This window comes from Helicoverpa zea, chromosome 20 (assembly GCF_022581195.2).
Source record: "Helicoverpa zea isolate HzStark_Cry1AcR chromosome 20, ilHelZeax1.1, whole genome shotgun sequence".
Lineage (NCBI taxonomy): Eukaryota > Metazoa > Arthropoda > Insecta > Lepidoptera > Noctuidae > Helicoverpa > Helicoverpa zea.
Genome location: NC_061471.1, coordinates 8,715,858 through 8,738,489, shown reverse-complemented (window position 1 = coordinate 8,738,489; position 22,632 = coordinate 8,715,858). Strand labels below are relative to the sequence as shown.

Genomic DNA, 22,632 nt, shown 5'->3' with positions numbered 1-22,632 from the left:
ATTTTCGCTGGAAAAAGTTAATGGAAAGTTATGAATAATACTTTCATGCGTTTCGTTCGGACAGTTTGTGAGACTAGTTGGTAGCTACCTACTCTATCTAGCTCGCAGATGTTGAATTTTAATCATTGCGATTAGTTAAATAACTAAAATTTTAAACAGTAATAAAAAGTTGATACTCAACTGGCTCCTGTGATTGTGTCAGTTAGAGGTCACTCGATGTAGGTATAGCATTTTCTGCGTTTTAATGATTTCGGATTTGCATCACAAATATTTTATCGTATTTCTTTCACTGGACAGCTAAAAATATGTAATTCTTTAAATAATAAGGTTTTTACTTTTCACCAACTTTACAAGTAAACGCCAAAGAGGTGCAGCGACATAAAACCTCATCCTTCTTCAATCAAAAACTGGCAGAAAACGCTAAAAAGCAAACATGAAACAACCAACTGACAGACCATCACCTTCACCTTTTTGATTCCGTCAACATCCCATTTTTGTTATTTGTTTCTAAATCTTCTGTCTCGTTAAAAGTCCATAAAAGAAAATTAAACATGTGTGCTGAACCTCGTTGTGGCATCAAGACTGAACGGGTACGGTGCGATGTCTGCCGTACCATCAACTTGGCTAAACACGTGAAGCATCCCAAACCAGATATGCAGATGTATGAAAAATGTGCCCCACGCGAAAAGTTTTGTCCCCAACCAGGTACCTACACAACACTTATAAAAATTACTGAATGATGAGTAAGATGTTGACAACGCAAAGAATGAACGCAGTGATTGATTGACTGATCAGAGTTTCAGTCAAAATCAGTGTCAGTCAAAATGTTGCGCCTTCTCATAAAACTTTCTTGGTTCTCTATGTGTCACTTTGCTCAGACTTGGTGTCTAGGTACATTACGGAAGAATGTATCGTAGGGATACCAGGTACCGTGAGGTATCCCAAGTACCCTGCATGCCAAAAAATATTTTTTCTGATCGTATCACTAACTTTTGCTAAAATTGCATTGTCTTATTAACTTTTGCTAAAAATCTCAACAACACTTCAACAGCTAACATAAAATTCGTCTACCATCAAAAATATAACCTAGCTTGCATATTTTCTCAAGCATTTTTACAAACAAATCCACTGTGAACCATCTTACCAATTTATTATCTAAGCCAAATATATTTCGGTACTTGGTCTGCATTTCGTCTGCACGTCTAAACTTCCTTCTGGCTAAGTCCTAAGAGAATTCATGTAAACAAACTATAATACTAACATACAAACCTGATGTAGAGGTGTTTTACTTACAAGAACTATATAAATGCCTGCGTTTTAAGCGATCTAATTAGTGTTAAAATTGTAAATTAATGTTAATTAAAATGGGAACTTGATTTTACTGTAGTTCTGATTCATTTTGAAATGATTGGCTACTTTTTTGGATTCATGGCATTTGGAAAAAACTAGACAGACGGCGATGTCTAACAGAGACTGATTAGATTATTAATATAAAAATTGTGCTGACTAAATCAAATATTCCTCTTTACACATTGGCCGTGAATTGTAAGCATCTATGTCATTATATCTGTGCGATAACTTAGACCAAAAGCTGTCCTGTGCTAGGCCATCATCCTGATTCAGTACATTGTACGGCACTGAGTCATCTACCGCGCGAACATATAAAATCTTACGTGAATTCTATTTTAGTTCCCAGATAACACTGACCGACCGTGTCACTGACTTCCACGCTGCGTATGCTCGGACACAATAGAATCGTAATGTGTTTCTAACTTAAACTTCATTCAAATTGTAAATTGAGTACACACTGCACAAGCTAAAGATCCTATTCAAGTTAATTGAAAAGTCGAACATTTAATGCCAACTTTAATGCAAAAATAATTTGTGATTCACGGTACCGATATCGACATATCATAAAATGATAATGAGATTCAATTATGCAACAACTTTCGATACAAAAAAAAAAACAGAAATGTCCATTGTACTAGGAAATTATAACTCGGATTAGGTAAAATGTAAAGATAACAAAACAAAAAATCTCTCCCGCTATAAAAGTCAGAACGAGATGTAACATGGTAATTAAAATATAGCCGTCTCTTTTGTATCAATGAAACAGTCGTGTAAAGGTGACTGCCCTACATTTTACGAACAAGCTTCCTATTTGGTATGTTGCCCTGGTGGTTATTACAAATTATGTAACGTCTCCTAAATGCTCTCAAACTTTTACCAGGCACTCCGTAGATGATGTGGTATCCATGTTTTCTGCTACTTTTTCGAAAGAAAAACAAATCATAATCATTTTGTAGAGTTATCTTACTCGCACACATATTTTGCACTTCACGAATTTTTATTATTAAATTAAATTGATTTTTATTTAAATTAACTACATACATAATTGTATGCCGCGGTTTTGACTCATGTCTTTGGCTAAATGAATCATCTATATAAATATTATAGAGCCGAATCTGAGGATTCAAGTTTTAGACTTCGACACTTCACCTAAAGTCCTTTTCTACTTACCTTATTCAGAATTTTGTATAAGTTTTAATATAAATTATGTCAATATAAGTATGTATGTAATTCAATCCTTCCACAGATATTCCGTTGCATCCGACTTGCATCAAAGTTTGCAGCAGACACGAATACAAGATGAAAAAATCTGGTCAAACTGTTGCTATACCCAGAATGCCTTACTACGTCCACGGAAAGCTTTTGTACGCCATCAAAGTTGGTGAAACCTTACCTCTTTTCTTATCTGTCGCCCTAGTATTAATTAAGATTTGTTATGCTGTAATCCTTATCCGTAAGGGTCGAAATTTTAATACGATATCGATAGTCAGATTAAGTTTCGATATCTAACGTTTGCGTCTCTAACTACGATTTCTTGATGTAGATAATAATCGACTAACCATTATCACCATTTTATTAGGTACTTATTATCTATCTCTGAGTGGATTCCCTCCACATCGAAAGAAGAATACAAGTTTCTTTTTCCTATAAGTATTTTGTTTCAGAATATATTTGAAAAGAAAAGAAATTAAAAATGTTTTTGTTACATTCCAAATTTTCGTTATTTTTGTATACCTATTATGTTGCTTAAATGCATTACATTTCATTTCTTAACTTTCTATTTACTCTTTAACTCCCTATAATATTTTCAGTCGCATTCCAGTGATTCCATATATCTATCCGTAGATATTAATACGGTGTGTAGATAATCTTACAATGCAGCAATGTTAAGAACACCTCCTCTACATTTCATCGCTATTAGTAGCGCTTGACGTAATTTACCGTATGACTATCTCCTCAACAGGCTGGCATCATAGTAGGTTCCCTTTACTTCACGTACACGCAAGGAGTGTGGGGCGACCAACGAGAAGTCACAGAATGCCTTCGCCGTTGGTCGGAATACCTGCGCAGCATCAACACTAGACGCCCACCCGTCTTTGATCAGTGTGGTAACGTCATTGTAAGTATAAAACAATATCTTACAAAAAGTATTTTATGCCGTTAGTTTAAGGTTCTAATTCATATGTACGACGCAGTGCTACTGAAATAATAGTATCTGTTCGCCTCTCATGTTATCCTAGTAGAAGTAGTTACGTCACCGGTCGTTCGATCAACTCTACGGGGCACGACGCGACATTTTGGTTGCTTCGTGGTGGTGGTCTCGATAACAGGTGGTTTTATGGCTACCACGTTTTTGGCAATGCATTGCCGTTTTTGGAACTTATTGAAATAACTTTATTTTCAGATGCTTTTTGCAAAATAGGCAAGATTATACTTTAATTTCAATTGAAACAAAAACTTTTTCCTGAGGGGTGGATAATTTCGATCAAAAAGTTTTGCAGGAAATCTATAATATCTATAATTAATCTGGCTATGGAAGGCAAGTTTTAGGAGGTTTCTTCTTATTTTCAGTACGATTTAGCCTACCTCTAAAATAACTATTTGATAGGACTCGATAAGGACAAAATTTATTTAAATATATTTCTAGCGGAATGTGATTCCATCTCCTCGTTGTATCTGTAAGCCTGGTAAATGGGAGGCTGTCTCGCAATCGACGCGTGCCATTCGCATCGCATCAATCCACTCGCTTTCGCAAAACGTCTGCCCACAATGAAAGCTAGCCGCGGATTGGCCTCGCTAGAGTGGCTCCTTACCTGCCAAAACGTTTCGCGACACCGCTAGCTATACTGCCTCTATGTCTTGCGAATCTATGCGTTTTGGTTCGACATTAGAAAGAGAATTTCATTGCGCGATTACTGATACTTTGATAAAGATCTGCAAACAATGCGAGTAATGGACAAGTCTAACTATTTTTCCACCGACACCAATCGCTGTTAGCCTAGTAGACGTATGCTACGCTCAAAAGACGCTATGGCGCACTGAAGTCACGCGAAAATTCCTACATACTTTTCTATTGATATGATATCCTGGTGGTTGCACGTCAGTTACATACGAGGGACGCCGTTCTTCGCATAGCGTTGGTTCATTCATTCTTTGCAATACGGTCAATGAATCTGAGCTCACCGTATTCTTGCGCGGAATTGTAATATGTTCAGCAGACAAGTCGTCTGGTCTGGTCTAGCTAATCTGATAAAAATAGTACCTCGCCTTGGGTATTTTTTCCGTTCCTCTGTGAGTGCATAGTATATTAAAATAATATAATTTACACAAGTACTTACTTCTTTACTCTGTTCGCATATAATTATTTTATCGACACGGAGATATATCAGTGCTTTTATTGAAAAACTAGGTCAGATCCAGGCTTAGGCCAAAGTCATGCGGGTATCACCATTGAAGGCCATTAGCATATGGCACATAGTAGGTGAAAGCTGTAACCCCTTCTGAGATCCTAGTACATGCACGTAGGGGGGAGCAGGGTGTATTATGGTGTGATTTGATTCGCTTGTAAAAACCGGTAAGTAACGTAATACTGGGCGGAAGGAGCATCCTCACTGTTGATAACTGCCTGGTATAAATGGGGTCACATCACTGACAATGTTACGTTACAAGGATGAAAATGTAACGTTCATCCTCATCAATAAAATATAGCATAATTATTAGCAAGGTTATTAAGACTGTTAGCAAGGCTGTAACGCATTTTAGATCCATATTTCATTTAACATTGAATAATCATGTCGTTACATTACTTAATTCTATTTTTGACATTAATCACGGTACCTTATCATGGCGATAAAAAAGTTTAATTCAGTAAAAAATACGAGTGGAAGTAGAATATTCATCTATGTTCATTATCTACAAATTTAGCAAAACGGACATGGTCCAAATAATAATTTGGAGTAAAAAGTAAATTGTTGTGCCATTTCCATTATCACAGTGACACGCTGATATGACATCGGTATAGAAAGGGAAATTAATATTAAACACTGAGCAAAATGCTCCAGTTTCACTGACTACAGATAAATCGTAATGTTTTCAGAAAAAGGACACAGTGGAGACTATGGCTGGACCCTTGTATTCAATCTACAAAAGCGCCGTGACGACTTGTTTCGCTGGTAATTTTCTAATTCGTTTCTATATTAATCTATTTTTAAGCGAAAAAGTGTCTTCAACGTGTAATTGAAAACAGTAACTGGGTACTTAAGTATACGATAAGTAGACAAAATTAAGACGTATGCTTCACTAACATAATCACTATGTAAAAGTTTACATTACCTAACCTCCCAGCGGTTTCATTTACTACCTGGGAAAACCACCTTCCACAACCGAATAGGTACAAAGTAACCCTAGTATATCCTTTCAAGTCTGTATAGAAGTCCAGACTACCCGTGCACCCATTTAAATCGGTCCATCGTAGTCTAATAATCGCCACAGCCTAAAAACGTACACTGCTGGACAAAGGCCCCAAGTTGGGAGGATGGGCCCATACTCACCGTGCATGCAAGTAGGATCATTCAAGTAAACTGCCTAGTAATATCTTTCCTGTGTTGAACAGGTGTTGTCAAGGTGCCGCTACTCATCAAATGCGCCTACTTTGACTACCTAAAGGCTATGGAGAAGAAAAAAATGGAAGAAGAAATGGAAAGGAAATTAAAGAAAAAGTGATTTAAAAAATATTACCATATTCATATAAGCCGAGGGTTTAGTAGGTTTTGTATTGTTCACAAAATTGACAAGTGCACAGTTGAATTGTAACGAGACTAGTAACAGCAAAATGTTCCTATAATGTAAAGTAAAAGTGGTACGTTCATCATTTTGGTACAAATGTGTAAGAAAAGGTAACAACCACCAACATCTTTTCTTTAAAAAGTTTTTGTGATATTGTCAGAAGGAGTTAAAAGTTTCGATATGAAAACATTGTATAAATGGACTCTGAAATATGAAAAATGTAAAATATAGCTGTTGTTATGTTTAGTGCTTATCGTAAGGTAAAAAAGTGGTTTCTTGATATCGGAACCAGATAATATTTCAAATTATGGTAAGCATAATACAAGGAACGTATTTAAAAAATATATTCTTATTTATTGTATTGTTATACTTTTTGTCAAAAAGAAATATAAATACGTCTTTGAAGAATTGCACTTTTTTTTTTGTTTGTCAAAGGCAGCCGAACAAAGCTGACTAAATTTTTATTTTTGTAGCATTCTACTCTATGGTATATTGGCTAATATCTCTGCTGCCTCCTTCTAAGGTCCGAGGCGTGAAGCTCGAAGAAGGCAGGGTTTTCAGCTGCCGATCCTCCTGCCAGCATATACTCCAAATGTCTGATATAACAAATGGCTATCCTATAACCAAAAAAGCTGTGGCTTAGATCAAATTAAATTCTAATAAATAAAAGACATCAGTGTAAAAGTACTTAACCCCTTTATCTCATAGACCTGCCTCTTACCAACAGAAAACTAAGGTCACTACACTTGGTAGGAAAATGTTTCAGAAATACAGTGCTGACTCAGCACTGCTGGGTAATTTTGCGAATTGTTGGCGTCTGCTGACGCCAACAATTTTGGCAAAAACCTGTACCAGACTATTTTTTGTATATTAAATCGAGGTATCATGCAAATCTAGTAACCTGGGTGACCAGGGTAGAATTAACGTTAGGAAGTCTCTCACCTAAGGCACTCGATTTTGGAATACTTCTTCTTAGACGGCTTGGTGATTGGCAGCTTCGAGCGCAGCAGATCGAATGCGCGGTTCATATCCCTCATGCGAGTCCGCTCTCGATCGCATGCAGTTTTCTTGTATTCTGACCAAATAGACAAAAAAAAATCTCAATGAAGACGACTTTCGAGCTCGAAGGGAAAATCAAGTCTCGAAGTGTGCCTAGTTTCTGACATTAGGTATAGCCTGATCCACGGTAATAACACTTATCTATTGCTGTACTAAACTATTTTTTTTTGCAAACTTTCCCTCATGGTCCCTTCATCGAGCGAAATTGTCACGAAATAATTAGCGCAATACATCTCAAAGGGCCTACGAACAAGATTACCTGTTTCAGAAACAAAATAAATTTCTCTAAAAAAATATTTTACCTTTCTCAAGCTGCATGGCCCTCTCCTTCCAATTCAGCATGGTGTCTTGGTTGGCATCATCAGTGCCGTATTTAGAGGTATCCTGGGATTCGTGTGAGTAGTCCAGGGATGATTCCGAGTTGGCGATATCTGGTATCGTGACCGCATCCCTGTAGTCTTGCTCGAAGAATCTAGAGCCTTCAATGTAAATAAAGAGTAATTAATAGTAGACTCTTTATTTTATGCAATAGCTTTTCCCCGCGGTTTCGCAAATGCTCTGGGAGAACCAATTCCCAAAACCGTTTAAAGTAGCTCGTGTCTCTCAGGCTCTTTAGGTAAAATTTTATTAAAATCAGTTCAGCAAGTTTGGCGTGAAAACGCAACAGACATAGAAGTTTCATTCGCGTAATGTGGTCCTATAACATAAACCACTCACAACTATGTCTACAAAGGTACATTATTTATCTCAAACTGTATGAGCCAGAAATCTAATTTGAATTATTCCTATATGAATCTCTGGTGAATAATTGTGAAAGAACCTAGTACTTATAAGCCTAGTACCTACCTACCTAGTCTAAATGGAAATTTCAGAAGGCATGTACTGGGTAAACAATGACTCATAATGGCTGTTTATTCAGGTTTGCATCTTTATACCTAGAATTTAAATTCTTACCTTCTGCAGCGCTGTGATCCAATTCATGTGGTCTAAAATATATCCTCCTTGGTTCATAATCTTCTAACACATAAGATCTATGATGAGAAATGGTCTTATCGTACTTCTTATGTGAGAATGTGTGTTCTTCTTTAGGCTTATCATCTTGGCGGCCTATTTCTAGAATGACTCGATCCTCTGGGTCCCGTTTCTCTTCATCATCTTTGACAACTGTGTAGTTAGCTATGAGGGGGATAGGAGCCTCGTCTTCGTATGTTTGGCTGTACATTTTGTAGCTCCAAAATATTCTCTCTGATGACCTATGTTTACCTAGTAGTAGTAGGCAGGTTTAGCTCTGGTAGGAAACTGTTAGGAACTCAAGAATATACATATGCCAACGTGGCAATTCAAACACACGCTAAGGTTGAAAATTCGGAGCTTTTCTTGAGAAAACGACTGCCCTGTGTCTAGAGCATTCCATCAGAGGAAACTACACAAGCACTTATGGTCTTTTGCACATTTCAAAACACAAGGTTCTTGGTCTTTTACATCATAGCGGCCAAGACGTTTAGGGACAAATTTTCACCAATGAATCTCACTATTTAGGAGAGCAACGGCCACCCACTACCTGTTTAGACCGAGGACTGTGTCATCTACATTTCTGTTCTATTGTAATGCATATTCGATCAAAGTGGCGTTGTATGTACACAAGTGTGTGCCACAATTTTTAGTTTTCACCGTAGAGGGACCGCCATTGTTTGACCGTCTTTTGTTAACGCTTGTTTTGTACGGAGTTATGGAGTCTCTTAGAGCCTGAGGACTTCGAAGTTGATTAAATGTTATGTGGTTTGTTTTTATGGAAATGGTCTGAATGTATGTTAGGGTTCTGTCATTGTGGTAGTTTCTTCTGATCTATAATTAATAATGTCATAAATAATCACAATGTTAACCGTGATTTAATAGCTGTACTTACCTACATGAGTATCGATAAGCTTTTGGTACCATCACTATTTACAATTATCGACTTATTCGATTCTATTGTAGGATAGGTAGTAGTTGCGGTTACGCGTAGCTTGTGGAAGAGAAACAAGAAAATAAATTGTACGATGGTATTTATTTAAATAAATAATTATTATAAATTATTTTATGCTCATTGCACAGCCGTATAAACTCGAATACTGAAACGTCACAATTTGAAGCGAAATCTCATGCTATCTTTGTCTTTTCAATGAGTTATGAAAGGGATTGAAATATGTATATTAAGTACATTTATGTGACGTTGCAATATTCGAGCTAAAAGTCTAGTATTTTAATGCATTGACGATTTTAGGATAGTATCATCTTTTATTTAGCAAAATATACTTTCGATAAGCGTGATGTTGAAAAACTATCGATAAAAATATGTGAAAAACCCGCATTGTTTAGTTAACAAACATTTTATTACCATTAAAAATAATGCTTTTGACAGCACAGCATGACTTATGAACTAAACTTTATGTAATTTACATAGGTACTTCGTATAAAAAGGCTTTTGATACAATTTCAAAATAATAAAATGTTCATGTAGGGTTTCAATATTTATTTGTATTTAAAACTTAGATTTCTTGCATCATTTCGCTTATTTAAAGAAAAAAGTAATTTTATGGATTATTCTGATGTTACAACTGAAAAACCATATTTACGTGGTCCATACAAAATAATGCATAAAATCTTACACTAGTACCTTGAAGGCACACTGACTAAGTCAGTCTTAGGTAAATACATAAGTTAAAAAAAAGACCGTCACTGGACGACGAGATGTGAAACAGACAGGCATACACACTTACGACATTATGCTTCCCTTCCGACACAGGCGACTGTCGCGTGCGGCCGATTGCCAGCGGCTCCCGACAAACGCAAGCGACCAATGTGTGAATAGTCAAAGTATGGAAATTTATGAGACCGTTTTCAACCCCTTTGAGAAAGGCTCGTTCGGAAGAAATTAGACATCGGCCCATACGTTTCTATTAGATCTGTCATGAATCGCGTGCCGTCAGCCGCACGCGACGGTTGCCTGTGTTGGAAAAGCACCTTTAGAGAGGAGCGTAAGCTTGCCAAAAGTTGTCTTACCGCGCATCAAGTAAAGTTTCACATTCAAAAAAATAATACTAGGACTTCATAAACGTTCTAGAACTTGATCGGCCGTACTTTGAAGAACGATTGCACTACTTCGTCGGTGACTTTAGCGCGTCGCTGCTGGTACTCTTGTATCCAGGGCGTGATGGTGTCTATCGCTTCCTTTTTAAGTTCTCCTGTTAACATCTGACCTGATTCGTAGTCTTTCTTTACCTGGAAAAATAATTATTATGCTTAATAGGTATGCATTTGTAATATTACATTTTACAAGTTAGAAACAATATGGACCCTTTAGGCAAAGCTTAAAGAAGTTCTGTATGATAAAATTTGTATTTGAAAAGTATAAGACTGGACCCCAACATATTTGGGAAAGGTCATGATTTGAAAAATGTAATATCTTGTGCCTAAACTTCTTCGATTAGACTGAGAAAGGGCCTATCCGTCATAACTGGTCACAAATAAAAGCGGGTAGATACGTTATTATATAATCTACAATGTAGTAAATACAGCAAAATGAAAAGCCAAAAAACACTCAAACTAAAAATATTTTGTTATGAATTTGTTTTGTTTTGTATTTCTTATATAAATATATTTATGTATTTACCTGTGCTAGCCTCTCATCGTCTTCCAAGAAGAATGTAAGATACTTGAATGATATGTCGACATCAGTGTTACCCCCCTTTTCTCTATGCTCTTCTACCGTCGCCTGACCGCCTGAGAACGCATATTTATTGATCTGTGGAAAAGTAAATTAAGCATGTTAGTAAGAATGGATACGCTTAGACTGGGAGCCGACCCCAGCATAGTTGGGAAAAGGCTCGAGAAATTATGATTAAGGATGTATAGGAACGGTAGATCTGCATTACCCATGTATTCTAAAATTAACTGCTTTCCAAAAACTACATATTTGGGAGACAGTAAAACATACATAAATTCCAATACTGTTAAGGAAATATTGAAATTATGTTGTACTTTGTAAAAAAACTTTTAGCTCTCACTCTAATACTTCACATAAAAAAAACAGTCTAGCTGCCGTTGATAAAATACATTCATATACAACCTCTGTAATAGATATGTATCATTGCTTTATGAAGGGGATTCTCCAAAAACACATTTTTTATTATGACTAACGGGGAAGTCTACCCGCGGAATTCGCCGAATCATTTGAAGATAACAGTTATTCTATTTTTAACGTGAATACTTACATACAGTTTACTAAAATTTTAACAACAATAATATACCTATAGTAAGTTCAACTCAGTCGTGCGCGCGGCCCTGTGTGGGTAACCCTTGTACAAATACAGTGACTTTGTGTGCGTGACAAGAGGTACAGTCGGGTACAAATACAGTTATTTAGGGGTTGTATACGGCTGTTTAAAGTACAGTTATTACGTAATTTAGTTTATTTATTTATAATGATTCTGTATCGCTACTTGAAAAATCAAATGATGAATTTTCGGATTCGCTACTTTCACCAATGTTAATTATAAATTCTGACTCCATGTCAAAATGTCTATAGTATTCTTCTTTTTTCTTTTGTACATGTCGACAAGTATTACCCAACATCCCTTCATCAATTTGACTTAAACGTTCATTTATGAGTTTCATTATTTCCGTCTTATTTTGGTCGACATTATACGAAGCAATATAATTTTTTAAAATTCCCCACACATTTTGTTTCCATTATTATACTAAATTATAGGTCTTTTACATTCTTAGTCCACACATTTATTTATTGTCCGCGTACCCCGAGCTAGAAAATATGTAAGGAGTATTTAATTCATCTTAGATATTTCACTTCATTTATTTCTTAGATACTGTCAATGTCAATTTGAAAAGCCGTATGAGAAAATAATGATAAACTGTAAAATGTAATAATAAAAAGCTTTGAATGTTGTTTCATTTTTTTGAAACGCTACCTGACTCCTTAAAACATTTTCTCCGTGAAGAACTAGACATTTTCGTAAACGACTGTACCCATAACAAAAAGCGATGAGAACACGTCATGCTCGGACGACGTCACTGTCACACGAATGAAAGTTGTATATTTACAAGCCGACGCACACATAGGGCCGCGCGCAAATCTGAGTTGAACTATCTATACCTAAAATATTATCCTAATTCTGACGAATACTATGCATAGCGATACTACACATGGTTAGACCTATGCGCACCAAAATTACTGCAGCCAAACGTGAGAGCCAGAGATACCTACGTATAAACAAGTCAAACTGAAAACCTCCTTTTTTTGAAGTAGGTAAAAAATTTAAACTTACCTTAGTTTTAATCTGCTTAGGCGTATCACTCAAGAATATGGACGCGTTGGGGTCACTGGCAGACATTTTATGTTGAGCGCCTTGTAAGGCCGGTAAGAAAGTGGAGTGTATAAGAGCTGGCTTCGGCATCTTGAGGCGAGCTGCCACGTCCCGGGTCATACGGAAGTAAGGGTCCTGGTCGATGGCGCAGGGTACTAGGCAAGGTACCTGAGGAAGAGTATAGGGTTATAAACACAGGTGGAAGACGGTGTTAGTGCGAATTATATCTATAGGTATTACTATTAGAAAGAGGAAAAAAATATTTTTTTGATTGTTTGTAATGGATAAAAACCCGATTTACATAGGCTATATTTTATCCCGGTACGGGCAGTAGCCGTGGCAAAAGGCTAGTTTTTTCGGTACAGGTAAGCTCATCGCTCGTCGCTCATTGATGATTCCTGCGTAGCAACTCGAATGATGTTCTAAGTCTAAGCCGACGTTTGGCGAGATTTATGAAAGTTTGTTTGTTTTGTTTTCATTATGTGAACACGTAATAAGCAGTGATAAACAATCACTACACTGTTAAATCACTGGAGGTAAATATTACTTATCTATGTTATCACTTCATACTAAGTGCAAGCTTATCGAATTTTGAATTTACCTATTTTACTCAATGGGTCGATAAGCGGTAAAACAGACACAAGTGCAAGTAAAGCAACCATTTTAAACCGATATTATTATATTTCTTTTTATTGGCTCGGTTCTTTTTATTACTTTGAAAAAATGTTTCATTGTTGGGCAGGTATCTTGGGGTGACATAGGCTATATTTTAACCAGGGGAGTTGTTTCCGGTTGTGAAACTGCGGGAAATGGCTAGTTATGAAAAAAAATTAAATAAATTGTTTTTCATCAAAATTTGACCTTTTCTTTATTTTCCCCTGGGTAAACAAATATACAGACAGACGACCTTATAAAGGTCGCCGGAAGACGCTGGATGCAGGTCGCTTCCAACAGGTATCTGTGGAGATCAAAGGGGGAGGCCTATGTTCAGCAGTGGACGTCCTATGGCTGAGATGATGATGATGATGATGATGAAACAAATATACTTACAACTTTATTCTCAAAAATGAAAGGAAAGCTAGTCGAGAACGCTGGCGCAGCCTCTATGGAAGGGAACGTGATCTTGCCGATGACGTCGGAGTCTCCGAAGCCGAAGATACCCTTCACCTGGTTGTAGGTGACGCACTTCTGTATCCTCACCATGTTCTGGTAGAACGCTGGGCATTGACTGGAAATAATAATGGAATATGGAAATTATTGTTTACTATCTAAACATTGTTTCCGAACTGAAAACTTGTGTATGTGCTATGCAATTTTTTGCAACTGTAAAAAATAGGTGAACATGTCTAAAAACACAGCTGGATGTAAAAACCGGCCAAGTGAGAGTCGAGCTCGCGCACGAAGGGTTCCGTACCAGAACAAAAATGAGCAAAAAAATCACATTTGTTGTATGGGAGACCCCCAAAATATTTATGTTATTCTAGTTTTCAGTTTCAGTCATTTGTTCTTATAGCGGCAATAGAAATACATCATCTGTGAAAATTTCAACTCTCTAACTATCACGGTTCATGAGATACAGACGGACGGACAATAGGGTCTCGTTTTACCCTTTGGGTAGGGAACCCTAAAAAGCTTCACTGCCACAAACAGATACTCAAATTGGCTATGCATATACACAAATAGGTCTTAATTAATTAATTACTTAATTTTTTTTTTTTTTTTTTTTTTTTTTTTTTTTTTTTTTTTTTTCCGCTTCCGGCTGTGAGAACGCAAGACGTAGTGTTATTGTGCTCCGACTTTTAAACCTATAAACTGTATACATACCGTGATAACCTGTGTAAAAACATTTGAAGATCATGCATGTCGTGTTGGACTACATTGTGAAATAAAGATTCAAGTGTAAACAGTGCTAATAAAATAATTATCCAATTGCAAAACCAAAGAAACTTTAGAGGTTATCTGTCAAGTGAGCATAGACTATAGACACAGACTTTGACCACGTCAGTTCAGTGTTGGCATATAAAAACATTTTAACTCAATCTTTCTACCAACATAACAACAAAAAAACTTCGTTCAAAAATTACGTTCCATTTCACCCAAGGAACAATAACAACAATGGAGAATCTTCAATCCTTTTTCGACCAAATGAAAATAGAAATGTCAAAACAAACCGATGACATTATGACGCGAATTGATGAAAAATTAATTCCTTTTAGACTAGAAATGCAGGAGTTAAGGTCAGAAAATGAGAAATTAAAGGAAAAGCTATACAATCTTGAAAGACATAAAAGAATAAACAACCTCATCGTATACGGAATGAAAGAAACCGAAAAATCGACGGTAAATCTCATTGAAATAATTAAAAGGAAATTTAAGGAAGATTTAAACATTACCTTTGAAGATAGGGACGTAAACACCATCTACAGAATTGGCAAAAATAACCAAGAAAATGGAAAAGAAAGGCCAATCCTCTTGTCATTCGTTAACTTATGGAAGAAAAACGAGATAATGGCAAATAAAAAGAAATTGAAAAATATATATGTGTCTGAGGACTACCCAAAGGAAATTATCGACATACGAAGGAAACTACAACCCAAACTCGAAGAAGAAAGGAAGAAAGGCAATTATGCTTTCATAAATTATGACAAGCTAGTCATCAAACAGGGGAAACCAGGAAATGAGAAACGCAAAAGGGAACCGTCAACTTCACCAAATGCAAAAGAGCAGCATCCCTCCAAGCAACAATCGTCAGTTAAAACACATCGCCTAAATGCTTTTGATGTAATGAGGAATAGAAGCAACTCTCTGCCGCCTACCAACTTGCCAACTGTTCAGAATGCATAGGATATTGCCATCAGCCACCGGAATAAAACACTCAATGAACAAAAACTGGAAGACAAAACAAACAAAACATTCCCCAACCCGACTTGTCCTCGTGGGGAATTAGACTGCAACCCTCCATCAAATATATCAAACACAGAAATAGATCAATATACTATAAAACCAACCCTCAAGATTTGCACTTATAATGTAAGAACACTTGCATCAACAGAACGATTTCTTGAACTTACTAATGCTCTAAAAAATATTAATTGGGACATTCTGGGCCTCGCAGAGATCAGAAGATTGGGGTGTAGAATTGAAGAGTACAATGACCTCATATTCTGCTACATTGGTGAAACTAAAGGACTACATGGAGTGGGATTTCTCATTAAGAAAAAATTTAAAAACAACATTACCAACTTTATAGGAATCTCTGAAAGAATTGCACTTCTACAAGTAAAATTTGAATGCTTCTCCTTATCATTAATTCAAGCATATGCACCAACCGAAAGATCAACACAAGACGAAATTGATAAATTTTACAAAGACATTGAATATGCTCATACCATGACTGAAGGAATGATTATAGTTATGGGGGATTTTAATGCTAAAATAGGTTGCCCCAAAGCAGACTATTATCCAGTAATGGGCAAGCATGGTTACGGAGTGTGCAACGAAAGGGGTGAACGGCTTTTAAGTTATGCTTACCAACACAACTTGTCAGTGATGAACACATTCTTCAAAAAGAAGGAAAGCCGTAGGTGGACTTGGTCGTCACCCGACCAAACAACTAAAAATGAAATTGATTTTATAATGATAAACCACCATAAACTTATAACTAACATTGAGGTACTTAACAAATTTAATTTTCCTTCTGATCACAGATTAATGAGAGCAACGCTACTTTTAAGTCGCCCAATCAAGAGCAGAAAATCCTATGCAACACCACTAAACATCCCCAGGACTGAAGCAGAAACGAAAAGTTACATCGAAAATCTACGAGCACACACAGAACATATAAATACAGACAATATTGACATCCAAAGCTACTACAATATCCTGGAAAGAGGCATAACAGAGAGCTTAAAATGCAAAAAAATTACACAAGTTCACCAACATAGTATATTCTCTAAAGACACACTCCAACTAATAGAAAGACGCACGGAACTACTACACACCAAAAATAAAACCAAAGAAATTAAAGAAGAACTAAGTAGAATATACAAAGAGACTAACAAATCAATTCGAAAGGACTACAACAAACACAGATACGAAACTATTTCAAGAAATATCAAGAACTTCAGGAGTACCAAAAGAGCCTATAAAGAATTAACCACACATAAATCATGGATACAAAAACTTGAGCAAAACTCACAGGCAACAAAATCAAGGAAAGATGTAATAAACCAAGCAACCAACTTTTACAAAAACTTGTACAAGAAACAAAGCAACACTGGAACCGAAGTGCCAATAACTCACATAAATACAACTGACCACATCAGACCAATCGAAGACTTCGAAGTTTATGAACATATAAAAAAGCTGAAGACTGAGAAGAGTCCCGGACCGGATGGATTATGCAACGAAGCCCTTAAAATAGGAGCACCCATCTTAACACACCATTTTACGCAATTGTTTAATATGATACTAGACGTAGAAGAAGTCCCAAAACAATGGTGTGCATCGGACATAATTTTGCTGTTCAAGAAAGGAAACCCCTTGGACATAGGGAATTATAGACCCATTAGCTTATTAGCAAGCGTATACAAACTATTCTCATCTATAATGCTAAAGAGAATATCTGATGATATTGATAAACAGCAGCCAAAGGAACAAGCGGGATTCAGGTCAGGCTTTAGCACAATGGACCACATACAGACATTAGAACAAGTCATAGAAAAATATAGAGAGTACAACAGACCTCTGTATGTGGCCTTCATCGACTACAGTAAAGCTTTCGACACCATCAGTCACTGTTCAATCTGGAACGCACTGCAACAGTCAAATATTAACTACAAGTACATCAATATTTTGAAATACATCTATGCAAAAAGTACGAGCCGAGTAAAATTGGAAACGAGAGGGGACGAAATAAACATAGAACGAGGAGTCAGACAGGGAGATCCTTTATCTCCAAAACTGTTTATAGCAGTACTTGAAAATATTTTCCAAAAACTAAACTGGAAAAACAGGGGAGTATATATAAACGGACAATATTTAAATCATTTGAGGTTCGCTGACGACATTGTTATAATAGCCGAAACTGCCAAAGACCTGGAGGAAATGATGAAATCACTTGACCACGAAAGTTCTAAAATTGGCCTAGAAATGAATGTAAATAAAACAAAGATATTAACTAACAACTACGAACGCCCGATTATGATAAAAGAGAATACAATAGAGTACGTCAGTGACTACATCTATTTGGGTAAGCAAATTTCATTCAAAATATCAAATAACGAAGAAGAAGTAACGAGACGTATTAATGCAACTTGGAAAAAATTCTGGTCACTAAGAGAAATTTTTAAAGGGAAATTTAGCTTGCACATGAAAAAGATAGTATATGATACGTGCTTATTACCCTGCTTGTTGTATGGTTGCCAAACTTGGGTATTTACAAACAAAATACAACAGAAAATCAAATGCAGCCAGACAGCAATGGAAAGGAGTATGCTGAAAATAAGAAGGATAAATAAAATCAAGAACAAGGACATTCGCCAAAAAACCAAACTCACTGATGCTCTAAGGCACGCACACTTATCAAAATGGAGATGGGCCGGACACATCTCACGATACTCAGACAGACGATGGACCATTGAAGCCACACGTTGGAAAGGACCAAAAGGGAAAAGGAACGTTGGTCGACAATTAAGACGGTGGGCTGATGATATAACAAACGTTGCAGGGAACGATTGGATAAATTTAGGCAAGGACAGGGACACATGGAAGAGGATGGAGGAGGCCTTTACCCAAACAGGGGTCCATATCTCTTAAAAATTATACTTCTACTAACATTAATTATAAGCTACAACTTACTAACACACACTGTAATGTAAAAACTTAAGTGAAGATATGGAATAAATGGCTTTATTATTATTATTATTTTCTTGTATGTCTCTGACCGACCACGGGACTACAGAGTCCCGGATTTTTGGAAGGCGAACGTGGGGCCGAAGCCAACACGCTGAAGCCCTTTTGAGACAACTTTAATGAAATGGCGACACAAAACCGACGATTATCCCCGTATACACTATAGAAATGTACCCAAGGACAATCCCCGGTTCTGTGCTAAACTATTGCTAACTATGGATGAAAACTACTTGGGCTATTGTGATGGGATGCTAATGGACTAGGAATGGGGAAACTACGGGAACTATGGCACCTGCCGATGACAATGTATTAAATACATGTTAAAATGGCAGGTGGAGACTCGCCAACTCACTTACTGGGCCCCCGGGAATCAGTCACTGAAAAGCAACAAGAGGGCAACAGGGACATGAGCGGCTGAGAAGGGTGAGGATACCTCGGCGGACTTTAAACGCAGATCACGCGCTCCCTGTGGGTCCAGCATCACCGGCCCACTCGCCACTTACCACGAGGCACCTACCCTCCGAGCAGGACTAACCTTGCTCTAGCGACTCCACTCTGACCGGCCGATGAAGGCAAGCCAAGAGGCGGGAGACCTATCCCCCGTCATGCTTCACTCCGGCAGGCCGGAGATGGGGGACAGTATACTCTCCCTGGAGCACTCGGATATATAGCCCCGCGGGGTCGCTACTCCCCGTCATCCGCCTCAGATGCCCTGCGGGGCTTATTATTATTATTATTATACACAAATAGCAGCCCCTTTGCGTGGAGGGTAAGTGTCTACAAAAGACACAGATTATTTTACATGAAAGTGTTATGCAGTTACACAATAATTATATTATTTACATAATGTACAGCCTTGGCCAAAAGTATTGAGCACCCATGACATCTTTCAGTTCTATGTGGAATATCAAATAAAAATAAAACAAAACTTTTTTTTTATTTGTAATTTACTATTTATTAATTGAAAATTAATATTTTGTGGGTCCACCCTTTGCCTTAATTACAGCAGAAATTCTTTTTGGTAAACTGCTAACAAGATTTTTACAGTCTTCAGCAGTAATCGCGTTCCATTCTAGGCGCAGGAAGCGTTTCAATTCTTCTCTGTTGTTAATTGTGTGGTGCCTAACTCGACGCTTTAATAAACCCCATAAATGTTCTATGGGGTTCAGATCTGGCGACTGGGCAGGCCAGTCAAGAAGCTCTATGCTATTTTCCCGAAACCATGTCATAGTGCGGGCAGATTTGTGGCAAGGCGCGTTATCCTGCTGGAATTTATCACTATCCATGTTCGTGTCACCGAAAAGTTTCGTGAATGAAGGCAGCAACGCGGTTTCTAGCACATTTATGTACTTAGAAGAGTCCTTGCGGCCCTCACACACGAACAATTCGCCAACTCCAGAATCGGTCATGCAACCCAAGACCATTATACTGCCGCCGCCGTATTTTACGGTTGGGACCACACACTCTGGCTTAAATTCTTCGCCCACCCGGCGACGCACTAAGGTCACACCAGGTGTACCAAAAATCTGCAATAAAGAGAAAAATATTGAGTTCCGGAAATAAAAAAAACTTCCTCTATGCGTTTAGAATTTAAACCATTTTATATTATTTTGTGAGGGCATTAAATTGACTTACTCACCTCAAAGTTTGATTCGGCTGACCACACAACATTTGACCAATCTTCAGCGCTGAAAGTTCGGTGTTGTAAGGCCCATTTGTACCGAGCTTTTTTGTTGCTCTCGGAGAGCCATGGCTTCTTCCTAGCTTTACAGCCTTTTAGACCAGCTTCCTGAAGCCTTCTACGAGTAGTTCGAGCAGAAATTGTTTTCTTCTTTTGTTCTGAAAACTCAGCAGCGAGCTCTGAAGATGTTTTTTTCCTATTTCTTAATGACTCTCTCAGTAACTGACGATTCTGACGGCCTATGGTGACGCGTTTGCGCCCGGTTCTCGGTCTATTTTGATGTGATCCGGTATCAGAGAATCACTGAATAGCATAATGCACGGATCGGCGCGAACATTTCACAGTTTTGGAAATCTCTACTTGTGATTTCCCTTGCTCATGCAGAAGCTGTATCTGCACTCGTTATTCTAAAGAAAGTTCGTTTTGTTTTGGCATATCGCAACTATAACGCTTAAAACTTTGAAATAAAATACCAAAGGCGCACTAGATCACTGGATGTTGTCACAACGAGCGATGGTAGCGAACTAAAGAATAAATTCAAAAATTGTAAAAGACACATTTTTTTGTACCCAGGTGTTTTATTGTCAGCTGAGGCATAAGTCATTGTTTTAAAATCTTTGTAAATAACCGATAAAAGAATACTTCAACGATAGATTCGGGTTTCTCCCATAATTACCGTGATCTAGCGAAATTTGTAAGGTGCTCAATACTTTTGGCCAAGGCTGTATATGTTATGTGGCACAGTAATTTGATACCATATTTATTTACTCTTTCATTTTATCATCTATTCCGGAATAAAAATTATTAACACAACTCACCCAATAAAATCCAGATCATTGAATATAAAAGTGTTCTCTGGATCGAACCCTACAGCAATGATGTCTTTAGCGTTGTTGAACGCCATCTTCCGAGCATCCTCAATCTTCAGATCCCTCCACAGGACCTTCTCATCGTCAGTCAGCTGGATGATCAGTGGGACGTTGAATACTTCTTGCAGCCATCTATAATATTAACATATTTTTTACATATAAAATGCCTATTCTTTAGTCTTTGTAAATAGTGATTGCGCAAGAAAGTTGCAGTGTGATAGCGTCTTCTGTCTAATGGTTATAAGCTACTGCTAAATATGGTTGCATTATTTCATCAGGTTTTTTTCATATCATGAATCTAGATCAATACATAGGCAGCAGCTACTGAAATGTGTACATAAGAGCAGGCAGCATGCTCAGGTGAATTTGAAATAAAATATGCTTCTTGATACTACATTTTCAGTTAAAATGCATATTGTCAAACTCACTTGGTAAACATGAAAGGTATCATGTGTCCGATATGCATACTTTCTGAAGAAGGCCCTCGCCCTGTGTACAAGTAGAATTTCTTGCCCGCTTCATACAAATTGAGGATATTGTGAATGTCTCGATGTGAGAAGAATATTCCACGTCTTAGGAAGCGGTGCGCTGAAACACAAAATATCATACTTACCATATTTCTAAGTAGAAAACTATAAGTATGGAAATGATAGTATAATTTGAATATTTACCTTTTTTCCCTGTGACCTTTTCAAATCTCTGTATAACTTCCTCATCAATCTTTTGACTGCCAAACCTTTCTGAAAAATTTATTGGAATATTGTATAAAATTATCAGCCATAAGTATGTAAATAACATCTTTAGTGATTTAAAACTTACTGATTAACTTGTCATAGTCGATTCCAGTCTGGTCCTTCCCAGTGACGGTCCATGGGTCTACAAAATCATCGTCTTCAGTCACGGCTGGAGTATTTACCTGTTCCTCAGCCATTATGCTCTGAAACAGATGTTTATCTTACTTTTTTAGGGGTATGTAAATGAAATCATCTACATTTTTATAGTTGGTTTGGTCTAGTTTACTCATAATCCTTTCTAGTTCAGACTAAATATGTTAAAATACAAAAGAAAGGCCAGGCGCCAGATCATCACAGCTGTTTATAGGTTAGTTTTAATATGTTGATGAAATTAACTTACAATATTATGTAACGTATCCCTGTAAAACTACAATACTTTACTATTTACAATACTGCACGAATTATGGAAGAATTTTTTGGAAAAAAAAGTCAACATCGATCGCGTATGCGGCACTGTCAGACTGTCAAAAGCGTTTTGTTTATCAGATCGCAGTATCACAGATGACTCATGGTTCGAATTGATTTCTATTTAACAAATGAAGAAAAATCAAATAGCCCAAAGTAAAATATTTAATTCTAAACTTGAAACCCGTTCTACAGAACATAATAATTAATATTGAACGGAAAAATATTTACCATTTATTTAACCGTAGCATAAATAACAAAACGCGAATATCGATGAAAGTTACCATTACCTTATTTCATAATTCCAACTATAGAGTCATTTATATTAGTTATTGTAATGATAGCCAATTAAATGAGATTATTTGATAAACAATTTTTTAAAAGTATCAGTTTATTACTGACTTTTAAGAAAA

General features: G+C 37.0%; 3 protein-coding genes across 3 annotated transcripts; 1 reads left to right on the top strand and 2 right to left on the bottom strand.

The window, feature by feature from the left end:
• Positions 1-464: 464 nt before the first annotated feature.
• On the top strand, positions 465-6,255 carry LOC124640483. The gene is made up of 5 exons (XM_047178269.1): positions 465-705; positions 2,597-2,727; positions 3,314-3,469; positions 5,447-5,522; positions 5,963-6,255. Exons 1-5 carry the CDS (start codon positions 552-554, stop codon positions 6,070-6,072), a joined length of 627 nt encoding a protein of 208 aa, XP_047034225.1. The 5' UTR covers positions 465-551; the 3' UTR covers positions 6,073-6,255.
• Positions 6,070-8,593, bottom strand: LOC124640482. Its single transcript, XM_047178268.1, has 4 exons — positions 8,149-8,593; positions 7,497-7,673; positions 7,078-7,210; positions 6,070-6,752 (listed from the first exon to the last, which is right to left on the bottom strand). Exons 1-4 carry the CDS (start codon positions 8,414-8,416, stop codon positions 6,632-6,634), a joined length of 699 nt encoding a protein of 232 aa, XP_047034224.1. The 5' UTR covers positions 8,417-8,593; the 3' UTR covers positions 6,070-6,631.
• Positions 8,594-9,222: 629 nt separating this feature from the next.
• Positions 9,223-22,261, bottom strand: LOC124639924 (tryptophan--tRNA ligase, cytoplasmic). Its single transcript, XM_047177426.1, has 9 exons — positions 22,155-22,261; positions 21,840-21,957; positions 21,692-21,760; positions 21,449-21,608; positions 20,970-21,152; positions 13,608-13,785; positions 12,519-12,725; positions 10,847-10,978; positions 9,223-10,455 (listed from the first exon to the last, which is right to left on the bottom strand). The coding sequence occupies exons 2-9, from the start codon at positions 21,949-21,951 to the stop codon at positions 10,294-10,296; spliced, it is 1,203 nt and encodes a 400-aa protein (XP_047033382.1). The 5' UTR covers positions 21,952-21,957; positions 22,155-22,261; the 3' UTR covers positions 9,223-10,293.
• Between the last annotated feature and the right edge of the window lie 371 nt (positions 22,262-22,632).

Bases quoted from the DNA above. Each gene is read 5' to 3' on its own strand.
- LOC124640483 (XM_047178269.1), top strand. From the start codon at position 552: ATGTGTGCTGAACCTCGTTGTGGCATCAAGACTGAACGGGTACGGTGC. The intron at 706-2,596 runs GTACCTACACAA...ATCCTTCCACAG, and splicing joins AAAGTTTTGTCCCCAACCAG to ATATTCCGTTGCATCCGACT. The intron at 2,728-3,313 runs GTTGGTGAAACC...TCTCCTCAACAG, and splicing joins AGCTTTTGTACGCCATCAAA to GCTGGCATCATAGTAGGTTC.
- LOC124640482 (XM_047178268.1), bottom strand. From the start codon at position 8,416: ATGTACAGCCAAACATACGAAGACGAGGCTCCTATCCCCCTCATAGCT. The intron at 7,674-8,148 runs GTAAGAATTTAA...TTTACATTGAAG, and splicing joins GGATCACAGCGCTGCAGAAG to GCTCTAGATTCTTCGAGCAA. The intron at 7,211-7,496 runs GTAAAATATTTT...CTATTTGGTCAG, and splicing joins GGCCATGCAGCTTGAGAAAG to AATACAAGAAAACTGCATGC.
- LOC124639924 (XM_047177426.1), bottom strand. From the start codon at position 21,951: ATGGCTGAGGAACAGGTAAATACTCCAGCCGTGACTGAAGACGATGAT. The intron at 21,153-21,448 runs GTGAGTTTGACA...TTAATATTATAG, and splicing joins ATACCTTTCATGTTTACCAA to ATGGCTGCAAGAAGTATTCA. The intron at 13,786-20,969 runs GTGAGTTGTGTT...TATTATTTCCAG, and splicing joins AATGATCTGGATTTTATTGG to TCAATGCCCAGCGTTCTACC.